This window comes from Octopus sinensis, linkage group LG10, assembly GCF_006345805.1.
Source record: "Octopus sinensis linkage group LG10, ASM634580v1, whole genome shotgun sequence".
Taxonomy (NCBI): Eukaryota; Metazoa; Mollusca; class Cephalopoda; order Octopoda; family Octopodidae; genus Octopus; species Octopus sinensis.
Window position 1 is genome coordinate 70,930,888 of NC_043006.1, and position 26,436 is coordinate 70,957,323.

The 26,436-nt window shown below is 37.6% G+C and overlaps 1 protein-coding gene and 1 long non-coding RNA gene across 2 annotated transcripts in view; one reads left to right on the forward strand and one right to left on the reverse strand.

The window, feature by feature from the left end:
* Nucleotides 1–781: 781 nt before the first annotated feature.
* Nucleotides 782–26,108, reverse strand: LOC118765162. The gene is made up of 4 exons (XR_005001029.1): nt 26,098–26,108; nt 10,138–10,142; nt 4,981–4,990; nt 782–845 (listed from the first exon to the last, which is right to left on the reverse strand). It is a non-coding gene; the product is annotated as an uncharacterized LOC118765162 (long non-coding RNA).
* The window catches only part of LOC115216508 (chorion peroxidase-like), a 39,718-nt gene continuing 18,264 nt past the window's right edge, over nt 4,983–26,436 (forward strand). Inside the window, exons 1-8 of the mRNA XM_029785944.2 lie at nt 4,983–5,130; nt 10,014–10,057; nt 12,686–12,776; nt 15,134–15,300; nt 16,672–16,860; nt 20,751–20,793; nt 21,067–21,182; nt 24,519–24,620. Of these exons, the coding sequence (XP_029641804.1) occupies nt 5,123–5,130; nt 10,014–10,057; nt 12,686–12,776; nt 15,134–15,300; nt 16,672–16,860; nt 20,751–20,793; nt 21,067–21,182; nt 24,519–24,620 (760 nt within the window). The 5' untranslated portion in view covers nt 4,983–5,122. The remainder of the gene's footprint in view (nt 5,131–10,013; nt 10,058–12,685; nt 12,777–15,133; nt 15,301–16,671; nt 16,861–20,750; nt 20,794–21,066; nt 21,183–24,518; nt 24,621–26,436) is intronic.

Sequence of the window (26,436 nt, forward strand, 5' to 3'; positions counted from 1 at the left end):
TGAACACATGACTTACAGAGCAACAACAGAATGCCACCATGTGGTTTATCTTGTCAGGAACTCAAATGACCTTGCCATCCACAGTGCTAACCATCTAACCTTTAGTAAAATTACAAAACATTGCTTTTGAATTTCAATGAGTAAGCCATTTCCATTTGTGTAGATGCTGCATCACACCACTCTCACCCACCCCTCTCTCTACTTTCTCTCACTTTCCCTCCTTCTTTCTGTATGTATACAACACACTCACACATTATGTTAGTATGCAAAATACTTTTGCAATTAAACATTTATAAATTCTTGCTGATTTGACTTCAAACAATCATATTATATCTGGTTTGATGCTTATAGAATTCCAAGCATCAACAACCTTGAACACATGCAAAATGTGGCATCAAGTCTTGTAATTCAAACGAGCATCTGTGGGAGAATGTAAATGATTACTATGCAAAGCTTTGCTGGTTCAATATTGATCCAAGGATTATTGTGAAAAAAGGAGATAAAAACAAAGAATAAGAAAAGAAATTCTTATTCCACCTGTGAAATGCCATTATTCTATCAAAATGTCAGCCCAAACATCTGTGTGTTCTGTTATTTTAGAGTTTTGTTCCTTTGGTTTGAGAATTATTTGAATTAATTACACACGTTTTCATTCTGTTAGGTATAACACCATCATCATTACCAATCACTCTAAATGAGCAGATACATACAAACACACCTATCTACACACACATGACACACCAAAGCACAACTACAACACCATCCTAACAACACTATCTTGTCCCCGTTTTTAGCCTTGGATGGAGCTTACCACCCGCTTTGGGCTGCATTCCCAAGCAACCCGACTCTAGGGCCGATGAACACCGCCGATCGTCGCCGGCTCCGAATGGGCCTGGCACCCACTCTGGGCAGCCCCGATCGAGGGGACTCCGAACCTAGCTGGGCGAAACGATCTACCGTGTATGACCCTTGCGCCACAGCTCTCGACGACACATCTACAATGCTATTACAATACCTTCCTAATAACACTCTCCCGTTCAATCCAGATATACCTACAACACCCTACAGCACTATTGCAACACTTTCCTAACAATGCTATTTCTCCCGTTCAATCCAGACACATCTACAACACCATCCTAACAACACTGTCTCTCCGACTCAGTCCAGACAAACATAAGCTCACATGCATGAGCTCACATAAGCTCACATGCATTCAGAAATAGCTGTAATCTCAACAGCCTCACCAATAATACATGAAGTAGAGCAACACTTATGTTCTCACTGAGTTTACTTTCATTTCCGCCACCGTGGTCTCCTTCAAGTTATGCAGACACAAGCAAATGTGGATGTCTCAAGGTAGTCACTCAACCCGCTAGAAACAGCAACCAAATGTCTCCCACTTACTAATGTGGTCCTGAATGCTCTATGTCAGGAGAATAAATGGGATAAAATGTTCTGGAATGTGTGTGATCATAGGTTTGCACAATTGGCACGACCTGGAGCTAAATAGCAAGAAAATAGAATACATGTGCTAACTGCTGCAATGCACAACATATAATTATGTACTGCATGTCAGAAAGTGCAATTTGGTGCACAATTAAGCAACTGTTAGTAAATATGTTGGTAGCTATAAATCTCACCTGGTTGTTTGGTTGACTGCCAACAGCTATACACCTGCAGGATCAGATCAGACCACACTATAACCTACAGTTACAGGGGTCTGCTGGATCACAATTCTGATTCTGAAAGCACAAAACCCCATGGAGAACATCTCTGCATTCACTGCCCACTTTGCAACCAACTCTGCACTACATGCACTTGCTAAATCTCCTCCCAAATTTTCTCTTTCTATGTTTGTAGGTCCACCATCTTACATACACATATGCCAAGTGTTAAAGTACTTCTGGTCATTTCAAACAAACAACACCTCCAGCTCTGACAATATTTCTTCCATTATCCTCAAACACTGTGCTCCAAGTGCTAACCACTATACTTACCAAACTATTCGATCACTCCCTCTCTGCAGGGATCTGCTCTGATCTTCAGAAACTCTACTACAGTATGTGCCATTCCAAATAAAATCAACCCTTGTGACCCCACTAACTATCAGCCTGTCACATTCACTCCCTAAGATAATAAGTGACACACATTAGCAATGAATTCCAACATTTTGAATCTCTCTCTCATTAAAGTTTCTACTGATCCAGATCTATGTCATCCACCAGTGACTTCTCTCCTTAAAGAAATTTGTGAAAGCAATGTTGTTGCCCTCAACATCAACAAATCTCCAACTGATACTACTGCCTGCCTATGGACTCCACTTGTCTCTCATATCTTGCTTTGATAGCCTCCTGTCAGATTGCACTAACACAGCTCTTTCTCTTCCTTATTTGGAAATCTTTCTGTTCGTCATTCTGTCAACTCTAGCATACTCCAAAGTTTGGTTTTATCCCCTTCCACTTTTTTTAATACCTCAATGACCTCCTTGACATCGCATCCATTTCCCACCCTTACATATATGACACTTACTCTTCATTGCTCCCTAAACCTTCCCCAACCATGCAATATCCACTCACAGCCTAGACACCACCACACCCCAAACCTACACTGATTCCATGAATGGAGACTTCAAAAGCATCCTCCAGTGGAGCCATGTCAATCTTACTTCATTCATCGAGAAACCTACCACCACCAGTACTCTGTCATCACACCATATTATCCTTAACCCTTTCATTACCATATAAAAGGCACCCATGCTGGTGACATGTAAAAGGCATCTGGTACACTCTGTGGAGTGATTGGCATTAGGAAGGGCATCCAACTGTAGAAACCAGGCCAAAACAGACTGGAATCTGGTGCAGCTCTTCGGCTTACCAGTTCCAGTCAAACCGTCTAACCCATGCCAGCATGGAAAATGGATGCTAATTGATGATAATGATGATGATGATGATGACGACGACTATGATGATGATGAAATATACCAACTTTGTTTCAATGAATTTTAAAATTAATGGAAAATTTACTCAACTGTTATAATTAAACTGACATTTGAAACATAAATTAACCTGAAATTTTAAATAATACTAACAAACTTATTGTATACAGTGCTCAACTGCACGAAAGCTCATCAGAAAAAGTAGCAAAAAGTGCATGAACAGTAAATAGAATAATGCACAGGAATTGAGTCATTCAAAAGAAAAAAGTGGGGACATCAGGTGGACTGTTGGTGAATTTCAGGAAGTATGGAAGTTTTGATGGATGTAGCATCCAAAGCTAACAACCAATGCAGTGGAAGATTTTAACTTGGATTACTTTAAGACCTGAGATCTGCATTTTAGAACTAGAGGTGACTTCAGACACGTTGGTATCAAAAGAGTCAAGCATGAGCAGCATGCCATCACTCCAAATGTTGGGCCTTGCTATTGAAACGGCAGTGAATGGCTTCTCTGCACTTTTCGGGTGCAGTTGGTGCAATCACTTTCCGTTGCTTTTAATAATCCAGATTCTACCAGTCAGAAACAACAAGACGCAAACTTAAAAAATATATATCTACTTTATTCTCTTATGACAGTAACAAATAAGTGATACATCTGGTTCCGCTTGGTATTGGGCGTGCAAGGCTGAACTTTAACGCATGTAGATTTTACAGTGTTCAGCCGCTAAAACAGAACTGGGGTCAAAATGGCGTCCGTAGGAAGAAGATGATGTCTGCAACAAATCCTGGTTAAAAGTCTTCGGCTAAAGGCTGCTGCTATATCAAATCCGGACAGAGAGAGAGAATACACGTCCTGTACCTTCGATAGCTGTGTCTCAAGTCACTGCCTACTGGACGCTGGTGGTCAACGTCCTACGCTCCCCTTGCCTCACGGCTAAACTGCCACGTAGGCAAATGGTCCTTCTTCCGGTGGTGAAAGCACCAACCCCACACGCGCGAAACAGAAATGGACGGTGCGCGAGCGCGCACCGTTATATAGGATCACTACACTATTGTCAAAGGATGTCTCCTGGTGAAAACACATAGCTAGGCTCACATCCCAGTAACTGGTTTTTGTCTTCACGACCAGGAGATACTTCATTCCCCAGTAACTGTTGATAGTCTACAAAGTCCTGATGAGGCCCAAGATGGAAAATTTCTCACACATTGCCAACAGTGCTTTATACACAGACATCCAGAGAAGGGCCACCTGAATAATTAACATAAAGTTATTCACAGACATGTTCTAGTCTCTGCCCCACAGGTATGCTGTCTTCTCTCTCTCTCTCTCTCTCTCAATCTCTCTCTCTCTGCCTTTTTTACTGTTACTGTAATGGCATCTACTCCTCAGAGCTGACTGGACTCATACCATCACCACTCAAGCATTCCTTTACTGCTAGCCTCTCCTCCTCCTTCTATCACTCTTGTTGTGTCCAACCCTCAGACCCTACATTGACCCCTATACCCAGTCCTTCCCAAAATGTTTGCCATCCCTTGAATGTTGGAACTCACTCCCTGCTCATGTCATCCCCTGCAGGGGTTGACTTATAAAACGTATAAGAGGCAGGAAAAAACCTGAATGACATCATCCCTCACCAGTCTTGAAGGGCTTGCAAACATTATGGGCATCAGCCCTTTCTCCAGATCCAGCAAATACTTTTTCTACACTCCTCTCTCATGAATCTCTCCTCACACTTCAACTCTCCTTACATCAACAACTGTCTCAAGCATCTCACCAACCCACAATCACATTCCTACAGCTTCCACAAATCCCAAAACTCTACCCCACCCCGCACCCCAACCCCCAACATTATCAGCACCGCCTTTGCTATTGCTACCTCATGAACACCTCACCTCAAATTCATACTCTTTACACCATCCATCACTCCACACACCACCACAATAGCTTCTAACACTGCTACCACTACTCCTACTATCACTCAACATCATCACCACCACCACCACCATTTCTGTCTCTACTATCACACCACCACCATCACCATCACTCAACACCATCTGTGACAAGAAGCCACCATCATCATAATTACGCTCTCTCACAGCCAGTGTTCATTACACCAAAACTGTTCTTACAGAGAAAGAGAACTTGTTTCTTCAAGTGTTCCAGTACAACTTGACTCTCCATCAGAAATGAACAGGTCAGTAGCTTTCTTTAAATTTAACCCTTTCGTTACTGTATTTATTTTGAGATGCTCTGTGCTTCTTTCAATTACTTTAAATATAACAAAGAATTTAGTAAAATAACTTAGTTACCATTCAGCTAGTGTTAGGAACATAAATTGTGACTAAGGTTTGGAGGAAGATTTTAATTCAAAACTTATGAAAACAAGACACTTGTACTCAGAGCCAGAGCCGGTTTCAGCCGGGTTGGTAACAAAAGGGTGGGACAAAGGGACACACAACAAGAGGGATCTCGTTCTGGTTTTATTCCTATTCAGTGGCGTTCTTCCCTACTTTTATCACTTTAATTCTAACATGAGATTTTTCATTTGTTAATTTTTTTTTAATGACTTGGTCAGAGGACAATAAAGGACAGCATCCTTGGTTTATTTAATTCTTTTGCATTTAAATCACCCATGTCCAGCCCAAATATCCTTCCTACAATGTCATTCTAAAAATGAACAATCAAATCATTGAAATCTTTAAGTTATAAAAATAATGACTGATTAACTTAAAACAATGTGAAAAGATAAGCGTTAGATTTGGCAGAGTAATTTGAATTAGAAAATTACTATTTGTAAATCTCACAACGAGATATATTCAGCAACAGTACTTTGGAGTAAAGATTGTTTACCAACATAACATGGCAGTCCTGGTTTAGTACGAATGTTGCTGTAATTTAGCCCCAAGAAACATCGTCTCCAGCTGGCTATACAACACGATCTGTATCTTTATATTTTCGAACAAGGGAATCTAGCACCCCAACTCAGCTCAAAACAATATCTGTGTATCGCAATTTAGGGGTTATTATGAAGGGAAATAACCCGGAAATCATGATACACAGATACTGTTTTGAGCTAAGTGGGAGTGCTAGATTCCTTTGTTCGAAAATATAAGTACACAGATCGTGTCGTATAGCCAACTGGAGACAATGTCTCATGGGGCTAAATTACAGCAACATTCATCCTAAACCAGGACTGCCATGTTATGTTGGCAAACAATCTTTACTCCTAATCTGAATTATAAAAGGTTAAGGGCCTCTGAGACTGGTAAGGAAGAGGGAAAGGAGGAAGTTATCTTCAGAAAGGAGACAAAGTATAAGATAATTTGGTAAGAGACAGGACACTGCTAAAGATAGCCATGAGTTAGATGATGGTTATAAATGGTACTGTACACAGTGGCACAACCCTACCAGCAACGGGATTCCACACAGTTTCCTTTTGGCAATTTTCACTGACATAAATTGGGTTGATGTAAGGCTATGGTAAAAGATCCTTGTCTAAGGTACTATACCCTGGGATTGAACTACAAATTATTTAGATGGGAAAAAAATTCTTAAGCACACAGCCATGCCTGTTTCTAGCATTTTCATAGAACTGTTAAAGAACAATCAAAAAATGGTTAAGGAATTTTCATGAAACATTCACAGAATTTTCACATTAGGTACTGGCATGGTTGAGTGGTTAAGAAACTTGGTTTGCAACCATGTAGTTTTGTGTTTAGTCCCACTGCATGGCATTTTGTGCAAGTGTCTTCTACTATAGCCCTAAGCCAAGCAATGCCTTGTGAGTGAATTTAGTAAAGGGAAACTGAAATAAGCATATCATGTGTGTGTGTGTGTGCGTATACTCATACACGTTTGTATCAAAAGGATGTATTATAACACCATTCCACATACACAAAAACAGCCATACCAACAATCCAACGTACCTCCATCATCAGCTGCTCCCACAGATATCGTTATGGTTTCGACACCTTGGAAGTACCATTAACTCTGGTGGTGTCAACAGCACTAAAAGAAGTTTGTTTGGGAACAAACATACCAAAAAAAGGAAAAAAAAACATACAACTTTCAAACATGTTTGCCCTATGTACAACTGTATTCAATCTAAATATAGGCAGGATTAAATACTAACTTTAAAAATAAACTACAAGAAACACATAAATCTATGTACATCTGTATCGGTATTAATTATAAACCTACAATAACTAAATTATATACTAAATAGCAACCAATCTTTAAGTCCATACAAATAATAATCCCGCTAGTCTTCCATAGTTACTACTATAATAAAATTAAGTGAAAGCTTTATTTCAATTCTCTCCCAAACAAAACACGATTGAATTTAATGAATCTATGTATATGTCTATTTGTATGCGCATATGTTTGTTGTCGTCCACGTGACTATTTCATCTGCTACCTTAACATCTTTTGCTACACCTTTCCCACTACAACCTGTTAGAAATAGCAACCAAACACCCCTCAAATCACACCCTTCTGACTTAAAATAAAAGGACACATTAAATAATGTAATCTCAGATATACTATATCTGTAAAGAAAAATGATGTGATTGTCCCTTGGAACACTTTTAACCCTAAATCTGCTCATTCAACAGTATGTCTTTCTGCAGGGATGCAGTAGGGGTGGGCAGACACTATTGGGGGGCCCCGCCTTAATTAACAGGTATGCTACACTAAAGGAAATTTTCTGCCCCTTCTATACCTTTACACAGGAACAACTGCTGCCCTTCCCCTTCTTCACGCAATGCCTCTGTCTCACAGTAATCTCTTGATCTTCTTACAAAAGTGTTAAATACCTTTAACACTAATCTCTTGGTATCCTCTCAATAATCCTAAAGTATGTCTACCCTGGTTAAATATATCTCAATTTACAATCATTACAAAACTACATAGATGGACTGGTTTTACAGAGTTGCCACATGTGTATGTTTGTGTATATATACACAGTATGTGAGTATGTATATGTGTGTGGATATATGTATGTGTATGCCTATATGTATACATGTGTATGAGTGTGTGTGTGTGTGTGCATACATGTATGTATATGTATGTATATATGTATGTATTGTTGGCATCCTTTCGTCTCGGGAGACAATGGAGTTGCACATAAAATCAGTTTTGCACAAGCCTGGGCTAGATGTAAGAAAATCCTGAGTAGCCCAATCGTCAGGATTCCTCTCTCAACCTTGCTGATGTAGTCCAGAAGAGTGCAGAGCACTACGTTTGGCACCAGCTTGGTTGCAAGTGCTGCCGGAAGAGAGTCGAGTCAAACACTAAACCACCTACAGGGCTCCACTCCAGATTTCTTTGAAGGTTGTCTCCTTTCCGTAACTCTGAATAGGGGCCCATACCAGGTACTGTAAGCCGGAGTCAGCTGAGCCCAGGACTCGTGTCAGACAGGGTCGTCATTCCCTGAAGTAGTAAAGAAAATTGCTACCTACTACCCATATGTATATATGTATGTATATATGTGCGTATGTATATATGTGTGTATGCATATATACATATGGATGTACATGCATGTGTGTATATGTATGCATGTATATAGGTTTGGCAGGACACAAAAATATTTCAGCCCCTAAACTCTTCTCTTGTATTAGTATATAAAGGCCCTCTTCAAGTCATTGAATGCCAGGCATAGTGGTTTACTCTTGACTAAATGCAAGTGGTTGTCTCACTAAGAAGATTGTATCTGTGGTGCCTCTTCCATGCATAAAGCCAAACTGCATTTCATTTAAGCAAACTCTGTTCGTGATCAATTGTACAATGACCCTCTCTGTAACCTTCATAGCCCAGTTCAGCAAATTGATACATATAAAATGTCCTCTCTTTAAGACATCTCTTTTGCTCTCATAGCAGATTACAGTAATACAGCTAAACCAGATAATTTCTTCATTACTTGATTTACTATTTAAAGAATTATTATGTATCTACTTTTCCAAATATTTTAAGCACCTCATCCACAATCCCTGATGGATCAGTAGCTTTCCCTACTTACATGTTCTTAGTTGCTCTATCTACCACACTGCTATCAATTTGCACTGCTTGCCCTTTTGTTGGGGTGACACAAAGTGGCTCCCTCTTCAGCCCAGTTATTCGCCTTGTTTAACAACCTCTCATTACAAGCATTTCCATGACTCTTTCATGTTATACATCTCTATCTGCTGTATCATATTCTACCACCACATCACTTTATAGTCTCGCTGGGACATTACTTCAGCCACAAATCTGATCTGAAGCCCTCAGTTGTTGGTCTCAAAGGAACTCCTAGTCTTATCTGCACCCTAGTTTCTCTAAACTTATGACCAACTGCAGGTCCTTTTAGCTTCCATGTCTTCCTTCCCCAGATCGATTTCTGTCTCTGAGCCTACTTACCTCTAATTCTAAAGTTGCAAGCCACTAATATAATTGGGTAGTACATTCTTACTCAGAAAAGGTTTTGCTTTTGGTACTTACAATGAACCTTCCATTCCGTTTCCTGATGAAAATGAAATCTATATGACATGTTCACTAGATTGGTAGATGAGGTGGTTGGTTGGCTGGCTGGCTGGCTACTTGACAAGTGTGTCGCAAATTGTTAGATCATTGTATCAGAGAATTTTAGAAGCCTTAAACCTTTCTTGATTCTTATACCATATCCATAGCCTCAATGGACATCAAGAAAACTTTTATGCTGTTGATCAACATAGCCATTGAAGTCTTCAGCCATGATAATGAAGTCAATGTTATTTGTCATTGACATAGCCTACAAAAGGGTTTCATCAAAATTGTACACCTATTAAATGGATCTTTCATCAGTACTACAGCAATGTAGAATTTCATTGAAAAGGTGTAATGAGACTGAAACTTGTCTGGAGTTGCTTACCTTACTTACTCAAAGTAAGTATGAGAAGTAACTCCAGACAAGTTAAAAATTAAAATATTAAATCATTTCCTCACCACATAATTATTTTTAGTTAGATTTTTATTGCATTAAATGTATTTGAATTATCAATGTATTAAATATATAATACTAACTTAATGTTATATATTAAATTTTTGAAACTACATTCTTTTTAGTATACAATTGATCTTCTGTATACTGCTGTTTCCGGTCACTGCTGGTAAGTACTAGATCTTTGCACAATAAAAAGATGGTTCTTTTCTCTTATTTCTTTATTTCATAATATACTTACGCAGAAACATGTGCTTGTATGTGTGCATAAACAATATTGCCTTAAGGTATGGGCACACTGGGCAATTGCCCAGGAGCCTCATGAGTCTAGGAACTTTGTGAGTCTAGGAGCCTGATGAGTCTAGAAACCTTGTGAGTCTAGGAGCCTCATGAATCTAGAAACCTTGTGAGTCTAGGAGCCACATGAGTCTAGGAGCCTCATGAGTCTAGGAGCCCAATTCTGATCTTTGTAGGTTGTGGCTTGCTGTCAGTAAATAAATATTATAGGGCTCTGTGAATTGATTTTCAGGGGTGGGGGAGCTATAATGTTCCTAAGATGGTCCTGTGCATACACAGGTGATTAACCCCTGCAGCAAGACAATTTTTCCTGTCTTTCTATCTCTCATCACTTGTTATAAAGCCACTTCTCTCAATTATAACTCTTTCTCCATCTCGTTTGAGGGGTTTTTGTCTTGCAAAAGTGGATGGCATTAGGAAAAGCATCCTGTCATACAAACCATGCCGAAGCAGACATTGGTCTTCTGATTTGCCAGCTCCTATTGAGCTGTCCAACCCATGCCAGCATGGACAACAGACATTAAAGGATGAGGATAAACTACCACAAGATCTAGTCCTTGTGGTGTGGTGAATTGAGTGCTTCAATGACACAGAGAACTATGCCAGTGGAGTTAAAAACTCCTCATACGGCCTTCCATGCTGGACAGGTCAAATGTCCGAGGCCAGATTAATATGGACCATCTCTTCCCACAAGCAAAAATGAGTTTGTGTAGAGTCAACATCTCTATCTAGAAAAAAGCAAAGTTATAGAAGAATTGATGATAATTCAAAGCCAATAACAAGACCTGGGAGGAAGACTTCCCTTCAGGGAAACATGATGTGGGGCAATAAAATCTGAAAAAACAAGGATCCAACTTGAGAAAAGCAGAAAGGACAGTCCAGAGTCTAAAACTGTGAAGAAAAGTTGTCAACAGTTTATGTGTCATAGTGTATAAAAGACACCAGCTGGTTACAATTAATGGAGAAGGTACTCAATACATGGAGTATAAAGCTGGAATAATTGTATAATTGCTAATTTTTTTACTCTTTTACTTATTTCAGTCATTTGACTGTGGCCATGCTCGAGCACTGCCTTTAGTTGAGCAAATTGACGCCAGGATTTATTCTTTGTAAGCCTAGTACTTATTCTATCAGTCTCTTTTGCCGAACCGCTAAGTTACGGAGACATAAACACACCAGTATCGGTTGTCAAGCAATGTTGGGGGGACAAACACAGACACAGACACATATACATGCACATATATATATATATATATATATATATAATATATATATATATATATATATATATATGTACACGAGAAAGAAGCAACAAGAATGGATTAGTTTTTAGTACAATTGTTTTATACAAAGACAGGCTTTATTAAAAGTTGCAAAAATTGCAGCAGATAAAAGTGTCCCGTACTCATCAGCTAAAATACATATGAGTTCTCCAAACATCTTAGTGGGTGAGGCTATACTCATGAAGTATTGGAGATAATTTCATTAAAAGCAGATTTAGGTTGTAAACAGATTTCCAAAGTTCTTTAATTGCTTTTATTGTATATATATATACATATATACGACGGGCTTCTTTCAGTTTCTGACTACCAAATCCACTCACAAGGCATTGGTCGATCCGAGGCTATAGTAGAAGACACTTGCCCAAGGTGCCACGGAATGGGACTGAACCTGGAAGCATGTGGTTGGTAAGCAAGCTACTTACCACACAGCCACTCCTGTGCCTTTATTTTCTTAACAGAATGTTAGGCCAGCATAACAAAGTGACAAGGCTCTCTTGTTTAAGATAGGTTTTGTGTTTGTGGTCAACTGGATTGATTGGTGTGTGTGTGTGTGTGTGTGTGGTGTGTGTAGATAAACTGGCAATTGTTTAGTAAGTGTACATGTCACTAGTATACAAATGTGTGTGCTTCATTACTACTTGTGTGCACATGGGTGCATGTATCCAACCCAGGAACTGTGAATGTAGAATCCCTGAACTGTTTTGCAAAATTTTCACTATTTTGGAGAAACCCTTCATTTAAAAATTCCTATGTATGTCTGTTGTTACAAAATGAAGGGAAAAAAGGAGCAAGGAAAAATAACCGAGACCAGGTGAAACATATATTTATGTCTGTATATGATGTAGTGTTTATAAATTTAAATGAAACCTTATTTTGAAGCTGTTTTCTGTAGCTGCAGTGTAAGTTTTTTTGCATGTAAGGATATTATCAATATGTATCTTAGTCATGTGTTTACAACTCCTTTAATCAGGTGGTTATCATTTAAAGGGCAGCAACTGAGGTCTTTGAAATTATACTTAGGTTTGTCATCATATTCATTAGGTTCGTTGAGCTTACTAACAATGTGCCCAGTGATAATGGTGGTGGTGGTGGTGGCGGCGATGGCAGTGGCGGCGGTGGTGGCGGCGGCGGCGGTGGCGGCGGCGGTGGTGGTGGTGGCTGTGGTGGTGGCGTTGGTGGCGACGACTATGGTGTTTCCCTTTATATTTAATCTGTAGGTGTTTCCAAGAAGGTAACTCTTGATTTCCCTCAGAAGAATTCACTCAGCACTTTGAATGGGAGATTACACAACAAGAAAAAAGTTGCATTGTAAGTACTCAGATTTGTCCTTTATTATTGGTACTCATTTTCTATTGTATTTTAAGTACTCATACATTTTACTCAATAAGCACTCAGTTTTTAATTCCATTGTGAGTACTCAGACTTACTACTCTGTTGTAGGTACTCAACATTTTTTGCTATATTGTGACTCAAAGTACTTTCTATGTTTTTCTATGTTCTCAGTTTCCACCCTCATTCAATGTTAGATAGGGTAGATATAGAGTGAGGTATGCTTTCTACACAAATCTGTGTACATGCTACATAATAAATGATAAACTTAACCTATTTTATGTGACAGTCAAATCTTTCCTTGACAAATTTCTCATTGTCTTTAAAACAGAGAGTATATGAACCACTGAAGGAGTTTCTGTATAGTTTTGACGATGACTGTACTATACTTGAATATAGTAACCAACCACTGCAGCTTTTAGTCTGCATATTTCTATCTCAGGGGATGGCTACCTAGGTTGAATGTGGACTACATTTTTTTAAACACAGCTCATTCTGTTCGTTGCAATTGTTGATTATCTCCACCACTTGTATTCAATAGAGAAGCATGGTCATTTTTGTCAAGATTTCAATTTCAAGACAACCTGACCATAAGATAACATGACCAAGACTAGACCATCAATATATCAACGTTTCGGCTGATATACCCTCCAGCCTTCATCAGGTGTCTTGGGGAAATTTCGAACCTCATTCTTAAGGCATTTTTTTATGTTGCTATTATTATTATTATTATTATTATTATTATTATTATTATTATGTGAGAGAGCAGTGCATGCCATCAAAGTGACACTGAGGTAAAATATATGAAACCCAGTATACCTGTCATAACTACCCATCTGATAAGGGTACACTAGGCACATGCATCACAACCATATGTGCACGACATGGTGATCTCATATCAAGATAAACAGCACATGACCTTGCAGGTGGGGCTCAGAATTTTCTTCAGGTTGAGTAACCCATGCTGCTCAATAGGGCCCTGAATAAGGTTTGTTTAAGGATGATGAACGAAACGCCCATGTTTCCAAGTGTGAATTATCCAAACCCCAAAGAATCTCTTTCAACACATGGCTATGATGCTCTCCCACTACTTCTGCTTGTGATCAGAGATGCACATATTGTCAGCCACTAAGGGACATGCCCAACTGGTTAAGGTCAAGCAACTGACAAGCAAATCTGTGGTATTGGGCAGAATATTTGCTGTAGCCCGTCTTTTATACCATACAAAACAATGTTGTTATTATTATTATTATTATTATTATTACTATTATTATTATTATTATTATTATTATTATTATTATTACTACTACTACTACTACTACTACTACTACTACTACTACTATTACTACTACTACTACTACTACTACTACTACTACTACTACTACTACTACTACTACTACTATTATTATTATTATTATTATTCAGATTACTGCCTGGAATCAAACTCGGAATCTTGGGGTTAGTAGCCCATGCTCTTAACCATTATGCCATATGCCCGTGGGTAACCACTACACCATATGCCCATGGGCATATGGCATAGTGGTTAAGAGCGCGGGCTACTAACCCCAAGATTCCGAGTTTGATTCCAGGCAGTGACCTGAATAATAAAAATAATAATAATAATAATGATACTGATGATAATAATAATAATAATAATAATAATAATAACAACAACATCAAAAAATACCTTAAGAATGAGAAACCAGGTTCAAAATTTCCCCAAGACACCTGATGAAGGCTGGAGGGTATATCAGCCAAGACGTTGTGTTAACAACAAACAAGATGAGGACAAATATCCATCAAATGTAAATAATGTACATAATTCCTCATCTCTCAAATATAGAACAGACATAATGTTAACATTTTGATACCTGGCATGAATCATCATGATACAGGTAACTCTTTTCCAATATTCAAATGGCTCCCAGTCCTTCATGTCAGCTAACTTTCTCTCAACTACAATTTCAGTCTCTATGCTCTCCCACGTGATTGACTGTTCATTGACATCAACCTGTTTCAGAAAATAGGAGACATAAACAATCGTCAAATTTAACCTGACACTTTGTATAGAGTAGATATATGTAGATACAATGTGTAGACATTGACTAGTAACCCCCTATGAAACTGCCATAATTTATATATAATGGATATATAATACAGAACACTTTGATTAATATACATACACACACACACAGACACACACACACACAAACACATACATTATGTATGTATGTTTGTATGTATGTATGTATGTATGTATGTATGCACACACACATACTTATATACATACATACATATGTACATACATATACATGTTTATATTTTTATATCTTCAGTGATTCAAAGGGAAAACGTAAGCAGTTATGTCCCTTCCGTACAGTACTCTGCAATTACAACTATAAATACCGAACAATCAATGGTGCATGCAACAACCGGAATAATCCACTACTTGGCAAGGCAGATACTCCTTTCATAAGATATATTCCCAATGCCTATAATGATCGTGAGTATTATTATTTTTTTTTTACATTTGGGGTTCAAATACTGACAGGGACTGACTTTAATTTTCACTCTTCCTGGTTCTATAAAATACGTACCAGACATATACTGGGGTTCAAAAAATATCAACTTCCCTCCTCTTCTTATTCCCCATGAATTGTGACATGCCTTATTATGGCAGCATTGAAACACCTTGTGGTATTTAATTAGGTTCCTTTATGTGATAATTTCAAATCGTGCGAAGGTTAACTGCATTTAATCCTTTTAAGGCATTAAAAAAAAGTACCAGTCATGCACTGAGGCCAACTCAAACAACTAAAGTCCTACATTGAAACTTCTAGCCTTCCATATTTTTTAGCATACAAGTTAAATTTTTCAGACCAGAATTTACAACCAAAAATGGAAAGTTGGCTTATACTCCAAGACAACTTTAGAGGAATGAAAATTCCATGTGGAATGAAGCAGGATTTGGAAAGATATTAGATCAGCTTGTATGCTTGAAAATGCAGTATGTTAGAAATTATCATCATCATCATCATTATTATTATTAACTCATTAAGTCCCAGAGTACTTAACCATTTTGTTACCATATTTATTTTGAGATGCTCTGTGTTTCTTTCAATTACTTTAAATATAACAAAGAATTTAGTTGAATAACTTAGTTATCATTCAGCTAGTGTTAGGAACATAAATTGTGACTAAGGTTTGGTGGAAGATTTTAATTCAAAACTTATGGAAACAAAACATTCATATTCGGAGCCAGTTTCAGCCAGGTTGGTAACAAAAGGGTTAAATTTCTGAATATTACTTTAAAACTTTTACAGATGATTGAAAATAGGTTAAAATGAAAAAAATTATTTTTAAAACTCCTTTAGTTCAAGTAGAAATGGAGATACTCAGTGTCCTATAGAGTAGACATTATTGAGTGGTCAGTTGTAAGTGTAACAGTGTCCTGTTATAGAAATACTTCTACACTATATAAACTGTCACAGCCAGATAAACATGACAAAAACGAAACTAAAACAGTAAAAACCCAAAATCACATGATCACATGACCGATCACACTATCAGATGTTGTTACACATCACTAATCACAATGCACTTTGTATTGTTTTAGCTTTTCAAATCATGCCCCCTCGCTGGCTAGGCAAACAGGCCAACATTCCACCTTGACTGGAATGGGGACTGGAACAATGTGAAATTAAGTGTTTTGCTCAAGGACACAACACGCTGATTGGTCTGGGAATCGAACCCATGATCTAGCCATCAAAAGGGCAACAACTTAACCATTAGGCCATGGACCCTCTCAAAAATCCAAAATACACAACAGAAACTGGCAATTTTCTTTAATCTTAAATTTTTATATTTTCCCTAGGTAAAGGGAGTCCTCGTAGCTACAGTGTAACTAGACGTCCTCTACCAAGTGCAAGAGCTATCAGTACTACTGTCTTTGACCCCAACAATGAGACTGTGCGGGAGACAGACATCAACCTATTTACAGTGTTTTTCGGACAGTTCATGTCCCATGATTTCACACAGTTTAAAATGGGCGAAGGAGATCTTGGTGAGTATAAAGTTTGCTTATAAAGAAAGCCACTTGTTTTTTAATATTTTTTTGCAATGCTGTTTCATGTTTCATCATGAAAGTCAACTGAGGACATAAAAAGTTTAACAGAATACCTCAACTATTACTTTTAAATATATATATGTATAATATTAGGGAATAAATTATTATTCCAACCTTACAGGTAAAATTCAGTATAATAATATTAGACTGAATTTCGTAATATATGATATATAATACATGTGTATAACTAATTTAGAGACGAACCACCATTCCACAACTCAGTCAATGGAGAACACGTCCAAACCCATGCTGTGAGGCATATACCGTACAAAATACTAATCTAAAAATTTAATAATATATAATATTGAACAGTAAGATTATTACAATCATATAATATATAAGAACAAATGCTTATAAAATCACAGCGAATACCATACAAAGAAACATTCATCACAAAAATATTAATCTAAATCAAATAAAGTATAAAATGAACAATATATATGTGTGTGTGTGTGTGTGTGTAAAAGGAAAGCAGAAAATGGAGATACAATTGATGAATAACAATTGATTTATATCAATTAGCATTTATTAATTAATTACAAATAGACAGAATCTCAACTTTCTGTTAGTGTGATTCCCAGGTTTAACCACTGCAATAATAATAATAACTATAGTTATCACTGTAAGTAATTAATTATACCAATTTGAAACACGGAACTTCATCACAGCAGAAAAGTAAATAAAATAAAAGTAAAAAGAAAAAGAAAAAGGAGAAAGTGAGAACAGTGATACTCGACTCATGCTACATGCTGATGAAATAAAAAGTAAGAACACCTATGATAGTCGAGGGATTACTGTATGTATATATATATATATATATATATATATATATATATATTAATAATAAAAATATGACAACAAAAGAATGAATGAGACCTCTATATTATGTAAAAACGTTTTTGTTTGTCTTAATAAATGATGAGATGCCAGAGCAGACTTCAGCCCCAACTAATTGTCACATATCATGTTTATATATATATATATATATAGGCATAGGAATGGCTGTGTGGTAAGTAGCTTGCTTATGAACTACATGGTTCCGGGTTCAGTCCCACTGCGTGGCATCTTGGGCAAGTGTCTTCTACTATAGCCTCGGGCCAACCAAAGCCTTGTGAGTGGATTTGGTAGACAAATACTGAAAGAAGCCTGTCATATATATATATATATATATATATATGTATGTATATGTATGTATGTATGTGTATATGTTTGTGTCTGTGTTTGTCCTCCCAACATCGCTTGACAACCAATGCTTGTGTGTTTACATCCCCGTAGCTTAGTGGTTTGGCAAAAGAGACCGATAGAATAAGTACTAGGCTTACAAAGAATAAGTCTTGGGGTCGATTTGGTTGACTAAAGGTGGTGCTCCAGCATGGCCCCAGTCAAATGACTGAAACAAGTAAAAGAGTAAAGAGTATATATACACATGTACATATATCAAGGGTCAATAAAATAAAAGCCCGTTGAGCACTGGGGTCAATGTAATCAACTTAACCACTTCCCAAAATTGCTGGGCTTAGATTTAAAACAAATATATGACTAGAGTGTGATATCAAAGCTAAACATATTTAATTGATGTGGTCATATTTTCTCATGGTTCTAATCTATTGGCAGGAAGAAAACTCCAAAGATATAAAAAGTTGCTTACTTATTGAAGGGGTCTGGCTTTCATGGTGATTATTCTCTTCCTGTTAAACTTGCAGGAGGACATGGCTTTTGTCTTTCTCACATTAAGCTATAGATTGATTTATTGTTCATATGATTTCCTCTTGTAACATTAGTTTAATACAGGATGAAGCAGGTTCTGCAGCATCACCAGTGTATCTGAGTCCAATCTTGTAGTGGGAGAGGTTTCAATACCTGGATGTATTTGAACAGCATGTTGCAGTACCCTGTCAGTGACATAGTTGATCAGGATGGGAAATAAGATACATCCATGATGCCTAATTCCGTGTACTTCAAATAAACCACTCTCCTTGTTGTAAGTGTTGACTAAAGCAAGTGCATTCATCACAAAACCTTTCCTTGGATAACATAACATCTGATTCAAGAATTTTCCAGTTCTATGGTATTGATCCATGGAATAGAAAGAAACAGCCATATCAAAGAAGACAATAACTGTAAACTATTGGTAGACATTTGCTCAAGGGAGTCAGGAGAGGAATTCATATCGCTTTGATCTAACATATTGATCTTTTACCATTTTGAAATTATTGAGAACATTCATATGAACTTAGGTGGACAGTGTCATTCAGACCAATACATCATTAGTTCCATATTTTCATTTACTCGTTTCAGTCATTTGATTGTGGCCATGCTGGAGCACTGCCTTTACTTGAACAAATCATCCCCAGGACTTATTCTGTGTAATCCTAGTACTTATTCTATTTGTCTCTTTTTGCCAAACTGCTAAGATACAGAGATGTAAACACACCAAAATCAGTTGTCAAGCGATGGTAGGGGGACAAACACAGACACACAAATACATACTCACACATATATATATAAATATATCAAATATATATATATATATATATATAGTCACAATGAGGATATTTAAACCTCTTACAGGGTTATTCATCCAAGATACACTAGTTTAATATATTAAATATTGAGGAAATAATTCATCAATGAATATATTACATAGAATATCCCATTCACAAGGCTTTGGTTGTCCCAAGGCTATAGTATAAGGCACTTGCCCAAGGTACCATGCAGTGTGACTGAACCCGGAACCATGTCGTTGGGAAATAAACTTCTTACCACACAGCCACTCCTGTGCCTATGATCACCTTTTTTTTTTTTTGAAAGAAATATATACTATGACAACACTCTTCCACTTTTATGGACCTTTTTCAGTTTTTGACTTCCCAGATGATTTTGTATAACCAGCTTGTGAAAGGATTGGAGCAGTTTTTGAACAGTTTGGTCAGAAGACAGTCTTGAGTACCAGACTTAAGACATTTCAGTTTTCTGATCCTTATATTATTCTCTTTGAGTGTTAGGGTCATCATAGAGAGCATTGTAATTTGGATAATGTTCCAATAAATGCTAAGTGGATTTCTGTTGAGCAAACATTCAAAGTATTCTCTCCATTGAGGAATGTAACCTTTGAAACTAGTGATAAGATCACCAGCTGAGTTGTGAAGAATTTTTGACCAGATATCACCTACCCTTTGTAGAATGTAGAGTTTACAGCCAGCACCAATTCTACTGCTGTGTTCTCCATATTGGCTGCAATTTGGCTCCAATATTTAAGAAGTTCTGGTTGTTAATCACTGAGAATTATGGTGAAAAGTGTCATTTTACAGACACTTTGGTTTAAATCAATCAGCTTATTGGTTTGTCCAACCAGATATCAAGTCCTGTTGTTTTTGCATGCTGAAGCCATGATGTTCTGTAGTTATTGTTGTTTGCACCCCAATATTGGATCCTTTCGTCAAGAAATGTTTGCTGTTATTTATCACTCCCCAACTCTCTCTCTCTCTCTCTCTCTCAAGTGCCATTCATGAAACTCCTGCCTCTTTCTACCCATGTATTGAGTTCTATTTATCCTGTTTGTTCTACTCACATTGTGTGCATGCAGGTGAAGCTAAGTAGCCTAGTGGTTAGAGTATTCAATTCACAATCATAATGTCATGGGTTCAATTCCTGGATCAGGTGGCACTTCATTTCACGTTGTTTCAGTCTACTCAGGTGAAAAATGAGTACCAGCAGGTATGGCACACACTCTCTCTCTCCCTTTCTCTCTCTCTCTCTCTCTCTCTCTCTCTCTCTCATGCACATATATATATATATATATATATATATAAAATTTCTTTTACCAGGAGCTAAAAAGATCAACTGCTGCCAATCTGAAAACAAAAATAGGTAAGTCAAGTTTACAACTTTCTTCCTTCAATTTAACAGAATTGTATCCAGTTTTACTCATGTTTACTTTATGCAACCTGTATTTTATACACCCTCTAAACTTTGTATTTATTATTTTAATTTGTTTGTGAACCTGTTCTCATTTTAATATAACATAATAGCAATGTTTATCTATGCACTCAAGTCCTTGACAGAATATCAATCCAATTCCCCTTCCCAGAAATAAGATCCACATTTTCTACTATGTATTTATACCAAAGTCTTTTATTACAGAACAGACTGTTTACCAATCTCAGTGCCAACCAATGACAGTTTCTTCCTAAAAAAAAACATCACATGTCTCCATTTCCTCCGTTCTACACCCACCACCTCGTTATCTTGTAAATCAGGTAAGATGATATACTATAGCTAGGGGGAAAGGACTAGTCAATTACATGAACTCCAGTGCTCAACTGGTACCTATTTCATCAACCCCGAAAGGTCAGAAGGCAAAGTTGACCTTGGCAGAATTTGAACTCATAACGTAAAAATGGATGAAATGTCATTAAGTAATTTTTCTGACATGCAAGTGATTCCACCACCACCACCACCACCACCACCACCACCACCACCACCACCACCACCATCATCATCATCATCATCATCATCATCATCATTAGTTAACATCCGTTTTCAATGCTGGCATGAGTTGGATGGTTTGACAGGCACTGCCCAGGCTCCATGTCTGTTTTGGCATGGTTTCTATGGCCAAATACCCTTCCTAATACCAACCATTTTGCAGAGTGTACTGGGTGCTTTTGTGCAACATCAGCATGGGTGTGTTTATGTGGCACTGGTATGGGTGCTTTTTATGTGACACCAGCACCCATAAAAGCCCATAAAAATTTAATCCATAAACATAAGTCCAACAAAATATGTTTTGTTTCACCTATGTCTCTTCAGGAATTCTTTCTCTCTCCTCCTCCCCAATCACTTCTCTCTGCACCTTCTGTGATACAGATATCACAATGCCGTTGTTCTATGTCACACTTCTATTACAACAGAGTTGTCATACAGTTTTGTTCTGAGTTCAAATCCCACTAGGATCAACTTTACTTTCTGTCCATCCAGTTGAGTACTGGGGTTGACGGTATTAACTAACCCTCTTCTCCAAACTTCAGTCCTTTGTGCCAATACTGGTTTCAAATTTTTATACGAAACCAGCAAGTTCAAGAGAGAAGGGGTAAGTTGATTACATGAACCCTAATACTCAACTGGTACTTATTTTATCAACTCTGAAAAGATGAAAGACAAAGTTAACCTGGGCAGAATTTAAACTCAAAGCATAAAGACGGATGAAATATTGGAGTAGAGATTATTTGCCAACATAACATGGCAGTCCTAGTTTAGGATAAATGTTGCTGTAATTTAGCCCCAGGAGACATCATCTCCCGCTGGCTATATGACACGATCTGTGTCCTCATATTTTCAAACAAGGGACTCTAACACCCCACCCAGCTCAAAACAATATCTGTGTATCGAAAATATAAGGACACAGATCATGTCATATAGCCAGCTGGAGACGATGTTCCCTGGGGCTAAATTACAGCAACATTCGTACTAAACCAGGACTGCCATGTTATGTTGACAAATAATCTTTACTCCAAAGTACTGTTGCTCTTTGTGAGATTTACAAATAGTGATTTTCGTATGAAATATTGCTGAACATTTTGTCCAACATGCTAACGACTCTGCCACCTCACTACCTTTGTTTATGCCAGGATTAGAAACAATTAAGGATAATGATTAGTAAAATCATTAGAGTGTCACAGAAAATGCTTTGCATTATTTGTTCCTTCTTTTCACATTTTGAGTTTGAATCCTGCTGTGGTTAGCTTTGTTTTTCATCCTTCCAAAGTACCCATCATGTAATGGATCTGATGGTATTGGCTGATGCCCTCCCATCAGAACCTCTGGTCTTGTGGAATTTGAAAGAATTGTAATAATAATAATAATAATAATAATAATAAATGCCCTGATGCAGTATCAGGCATTGATTCTCCTGGCTTCTGATCTTAACTGATTGAAAGTGTTATCATGTATGTGTTTTGTCTTGGTATAAAAGATGGGCTACAGCAAATATTCTGGTCAATACTACAGATTTGCTTGTCAGTTGCTTGACCTTAACCAGTTGAGCATGTCTCAACACATGTCTATGATGCTCCTCCACTACTTCTGCTCGTGATCAGAGATGCACATATCGTCTGATGATATGTGCATCTCTGATCACGAGCAGAAGTAGTGGAGGAGCATCATAGACATGTGTTGAGAGGGATTCTTTGGGGTTTGAATAATTCACCTCTGGAAACATGGGCATTCCATTCAACATCCTTAAACAACCCTTATTCAGGGACCGTTTGAATAGAATGGCTTACTCGACCAGAAGAAGATTCTAACTGGGCCCCACCTGCAAGGCCATGTGCTGTTTATTTTGATATGAGATCACCATGTCGCGCACATATGGTTGTGATGCGTGTGCCTAGTGTACCCTTATCAGATGGGTAGTCATGATGGGTATACTGGGCTTTGCATATTTTACCCCAGTGTCACTTTGGTGGCATGCACTGTTCTCTCACTCAATAATAATAATAATAATAATAGAAAAATAGAAAAAGTTGATAAATATGGAGACCTGAGAATTGAGATCGCTAATTTGTGGCAGCTATGAGAATCGAACATATAGGTTATCCCTATTGTAATTGGAGCATTGAGTTCAATACCACCCAATCTGAAAAAACATCTGAAAACCTTAGAAATACCTTACAATCTAGGTGTATTGCGAAAGTCGGCATTACTTGGAACTGCATGCAAATTGCATAAAGTACTATCTGTCTGAGGTCCTTGTGACTTGACAGACAGTCGAAACCCCTGGTAGATACAATACCTTCAATCAACAACCTCATGATATTGTATACTGTGCGGCGTCTATAATTATGATAGTAATAATGATATTAAGAACAGCGGAGCTGCTGTCAGGCTTGAGGTGATCCAGAAGACATCATTGTTGGGTACAGCTCGCATTCTAAGGAGAGTATTGTCTCTTTGGGTCACAGGAGAAGGAACTACTTGAAACCTTTGGTGATTTGTTATTGCCTGCTTTCAAATAAAGAATAACTGGTAATTAAGAACTATCCAAGAGTCTTTCAGAATAATAATAATGATAATAATAATAATAATAACAAGACCACTCAGAAAGCGCAAACCTCTGCCAAGGCAACACCAACGTCCTCTCAACAATTAGCCAGAGATGATTTTTAAAATGAGAATATCTAAGATAAACTTGACTGCTCTCACAAACGAGAATATTAAAAATGAACCTGACCACTCTGGAAAATTAAGTAAAAAAAAACGGAAAAATAATCCAGAATCCTTGTCCGGTACCAGATCGATCCCTATGGTAGCCATGGAATGTGAACATGGTTGTAGAAAATTTAGTAACAGTAATGAATAGTTTATTCTTATCTAATACAAGCCAAAGTTAACAAACTGAGAAGTTGAGAAGCAGACTTCTTCCCACACAACCACATTTTAAGAATAAGTGCGAGAGGTTGTATCTTGTCAGTTTTAACATAAACCAAGCAGAATATCTGGGCCAGATATGGCCAGATTAAATGCTAAAGGATTAAAGTTTCTGCCTTCATTTCCTTATTACTTCTCATGTTATCTTTCCCTACCATCCACATTAGATGTCCGTGAACAACTTAATGAAGCAACAAGCTACATTGATGGCTCCACAGTCTATGGTTCCAATGATAATACTCTTCAGCAAGTACGCCTCTACAGTAAAGGTAAGTGGTCCTACTGCTGATTCCATTATTTTTTATTTTATTTTATTTTATTTTATTTTATTTGCTTCACTTTGAGGAATTTTAGTCAGATGAATTAACCCCCAACACTTACTTTTTTTTAAACCTGATACTTATTCTAATGGTCCATTTTGCTGAACTGCTTAGTTATGGGGATGTAAACACACCAACACCAGTTGTCAAGCATCGGTTGGGGACAAACACAGACACAAAGACACACACACACATATATGTGGTGGCATTCTTTCGGTTTCCTCTACCAAATCCACTTATAAGGCTTTGGTCACTTGCCCAAGGTGCCACACAGTGGGAGTGAACCATGTAGTTGGGAAGTTCTCACCATAAAGCCAGTCCTGCACCTATAATCTCTACATACTATAATCTCTTATTTAGTTCAAAGGCTGGACCAATGACTATATCCCTTGTTACAGGCCCTCACACACTTATATGGTCTAAATAAATACGGTAACGAAAGGGTTAAATATAATCTGTTTTAGTGCTTTAGAATGTTATAGAATTTCTCTTAAGCCTGGTATTTATTCTATTGGTCTTTTTTGCTGAACTGCTTAGTTATGGGGACGTAAACACACCAACACCAGCTGACCACAGCCTTATGAGGGGATTTGGTAGAGGGACACTGGAAAAAGCCCATCATGTGTGTGTGTGTGTACATGCGTGTGTTTCTGTGTTTGTCCCCTCACAACTGGTGTTGGTTTGTTTACGTCCCCATAACTTAGTGGTTCAGAAAAATAAAGGGATGTTAGAATTAGTAGTACCTTACTAATAAAATGTACTGGGGTCTATTTGTTTGACTACAAACATCAAGTAGTGCTCCAGCATGGCCACTATAAATGACTGAAGCAAGTAAAAGTTAGAAGATAAAGACTAAAGAAAACCTTCAACAAAGGCACAGGAGAGACTGTGTGGTAAATAGCTTGCTTCCCAACCACATGGTTCTGGGTTCAGTCCCACCTTGGGCAAGTGTCTTCTACTATAGCTTTTGGGCCGACCAAAGCCTTGTAAATGGATTTGGTAGTCAGAAACTGAAAGAAGCCTGGCATGTGTGTGTGTGTTTGAATATGGAAAAAAAGTCAAGGTAGAAAATGCAAAAAAAAATAATATTATGAAAAACATTTCAGTACCAGTTTCAGTCATTGAGACTTTTTTAACTGTAAGTATGGAAAAAATTAAATTTTGGAAAAATTAAAAGAAAAGTTTTTTAAAAAGAATATTTGCATAGTGTTCAAATACGAATTTTCCTTGTTTCTGCCTGTTTCTGTCTCTCTTGTTTACTCTTGTGGGTTTGAGGTCATTGTGTATATGTATATAATATATATATATATATATATATATTAAGGTATGTAGAAAAATACAACATGGACAAGAACGTATAACTCTTAGAAGACGATACAATAAACACGGACAGGACATTCGAAACCCTCAGTCTTCAGTCAAGAACCGGATCATCGTAGTAATTTCGGCTGATTAATCTTGAGATTACTAGATCACGGCCAGCCCTCCAAGAAAAACTAAGCAACGAGCATTAGAAAAACTAAGCTGGGAGCGTAGATTTCCTGGAAGAAGGATCGAATGCATACGGACACCAGGACAGCAAAAAGGACGAATATAAAAAAACAAAAAAATAATGGAATACAGAAACATGAAATACAGAAGCATTAACGGTGAAAACAACAACAAGTGTCTTACGACTGATAACAAGCAAACAAATTTTTTCTCTGGCGCAAGGAAAGGAGCCTTATCGGCGATGCCTATAGCGGCGGACGAAAAACAACGATAT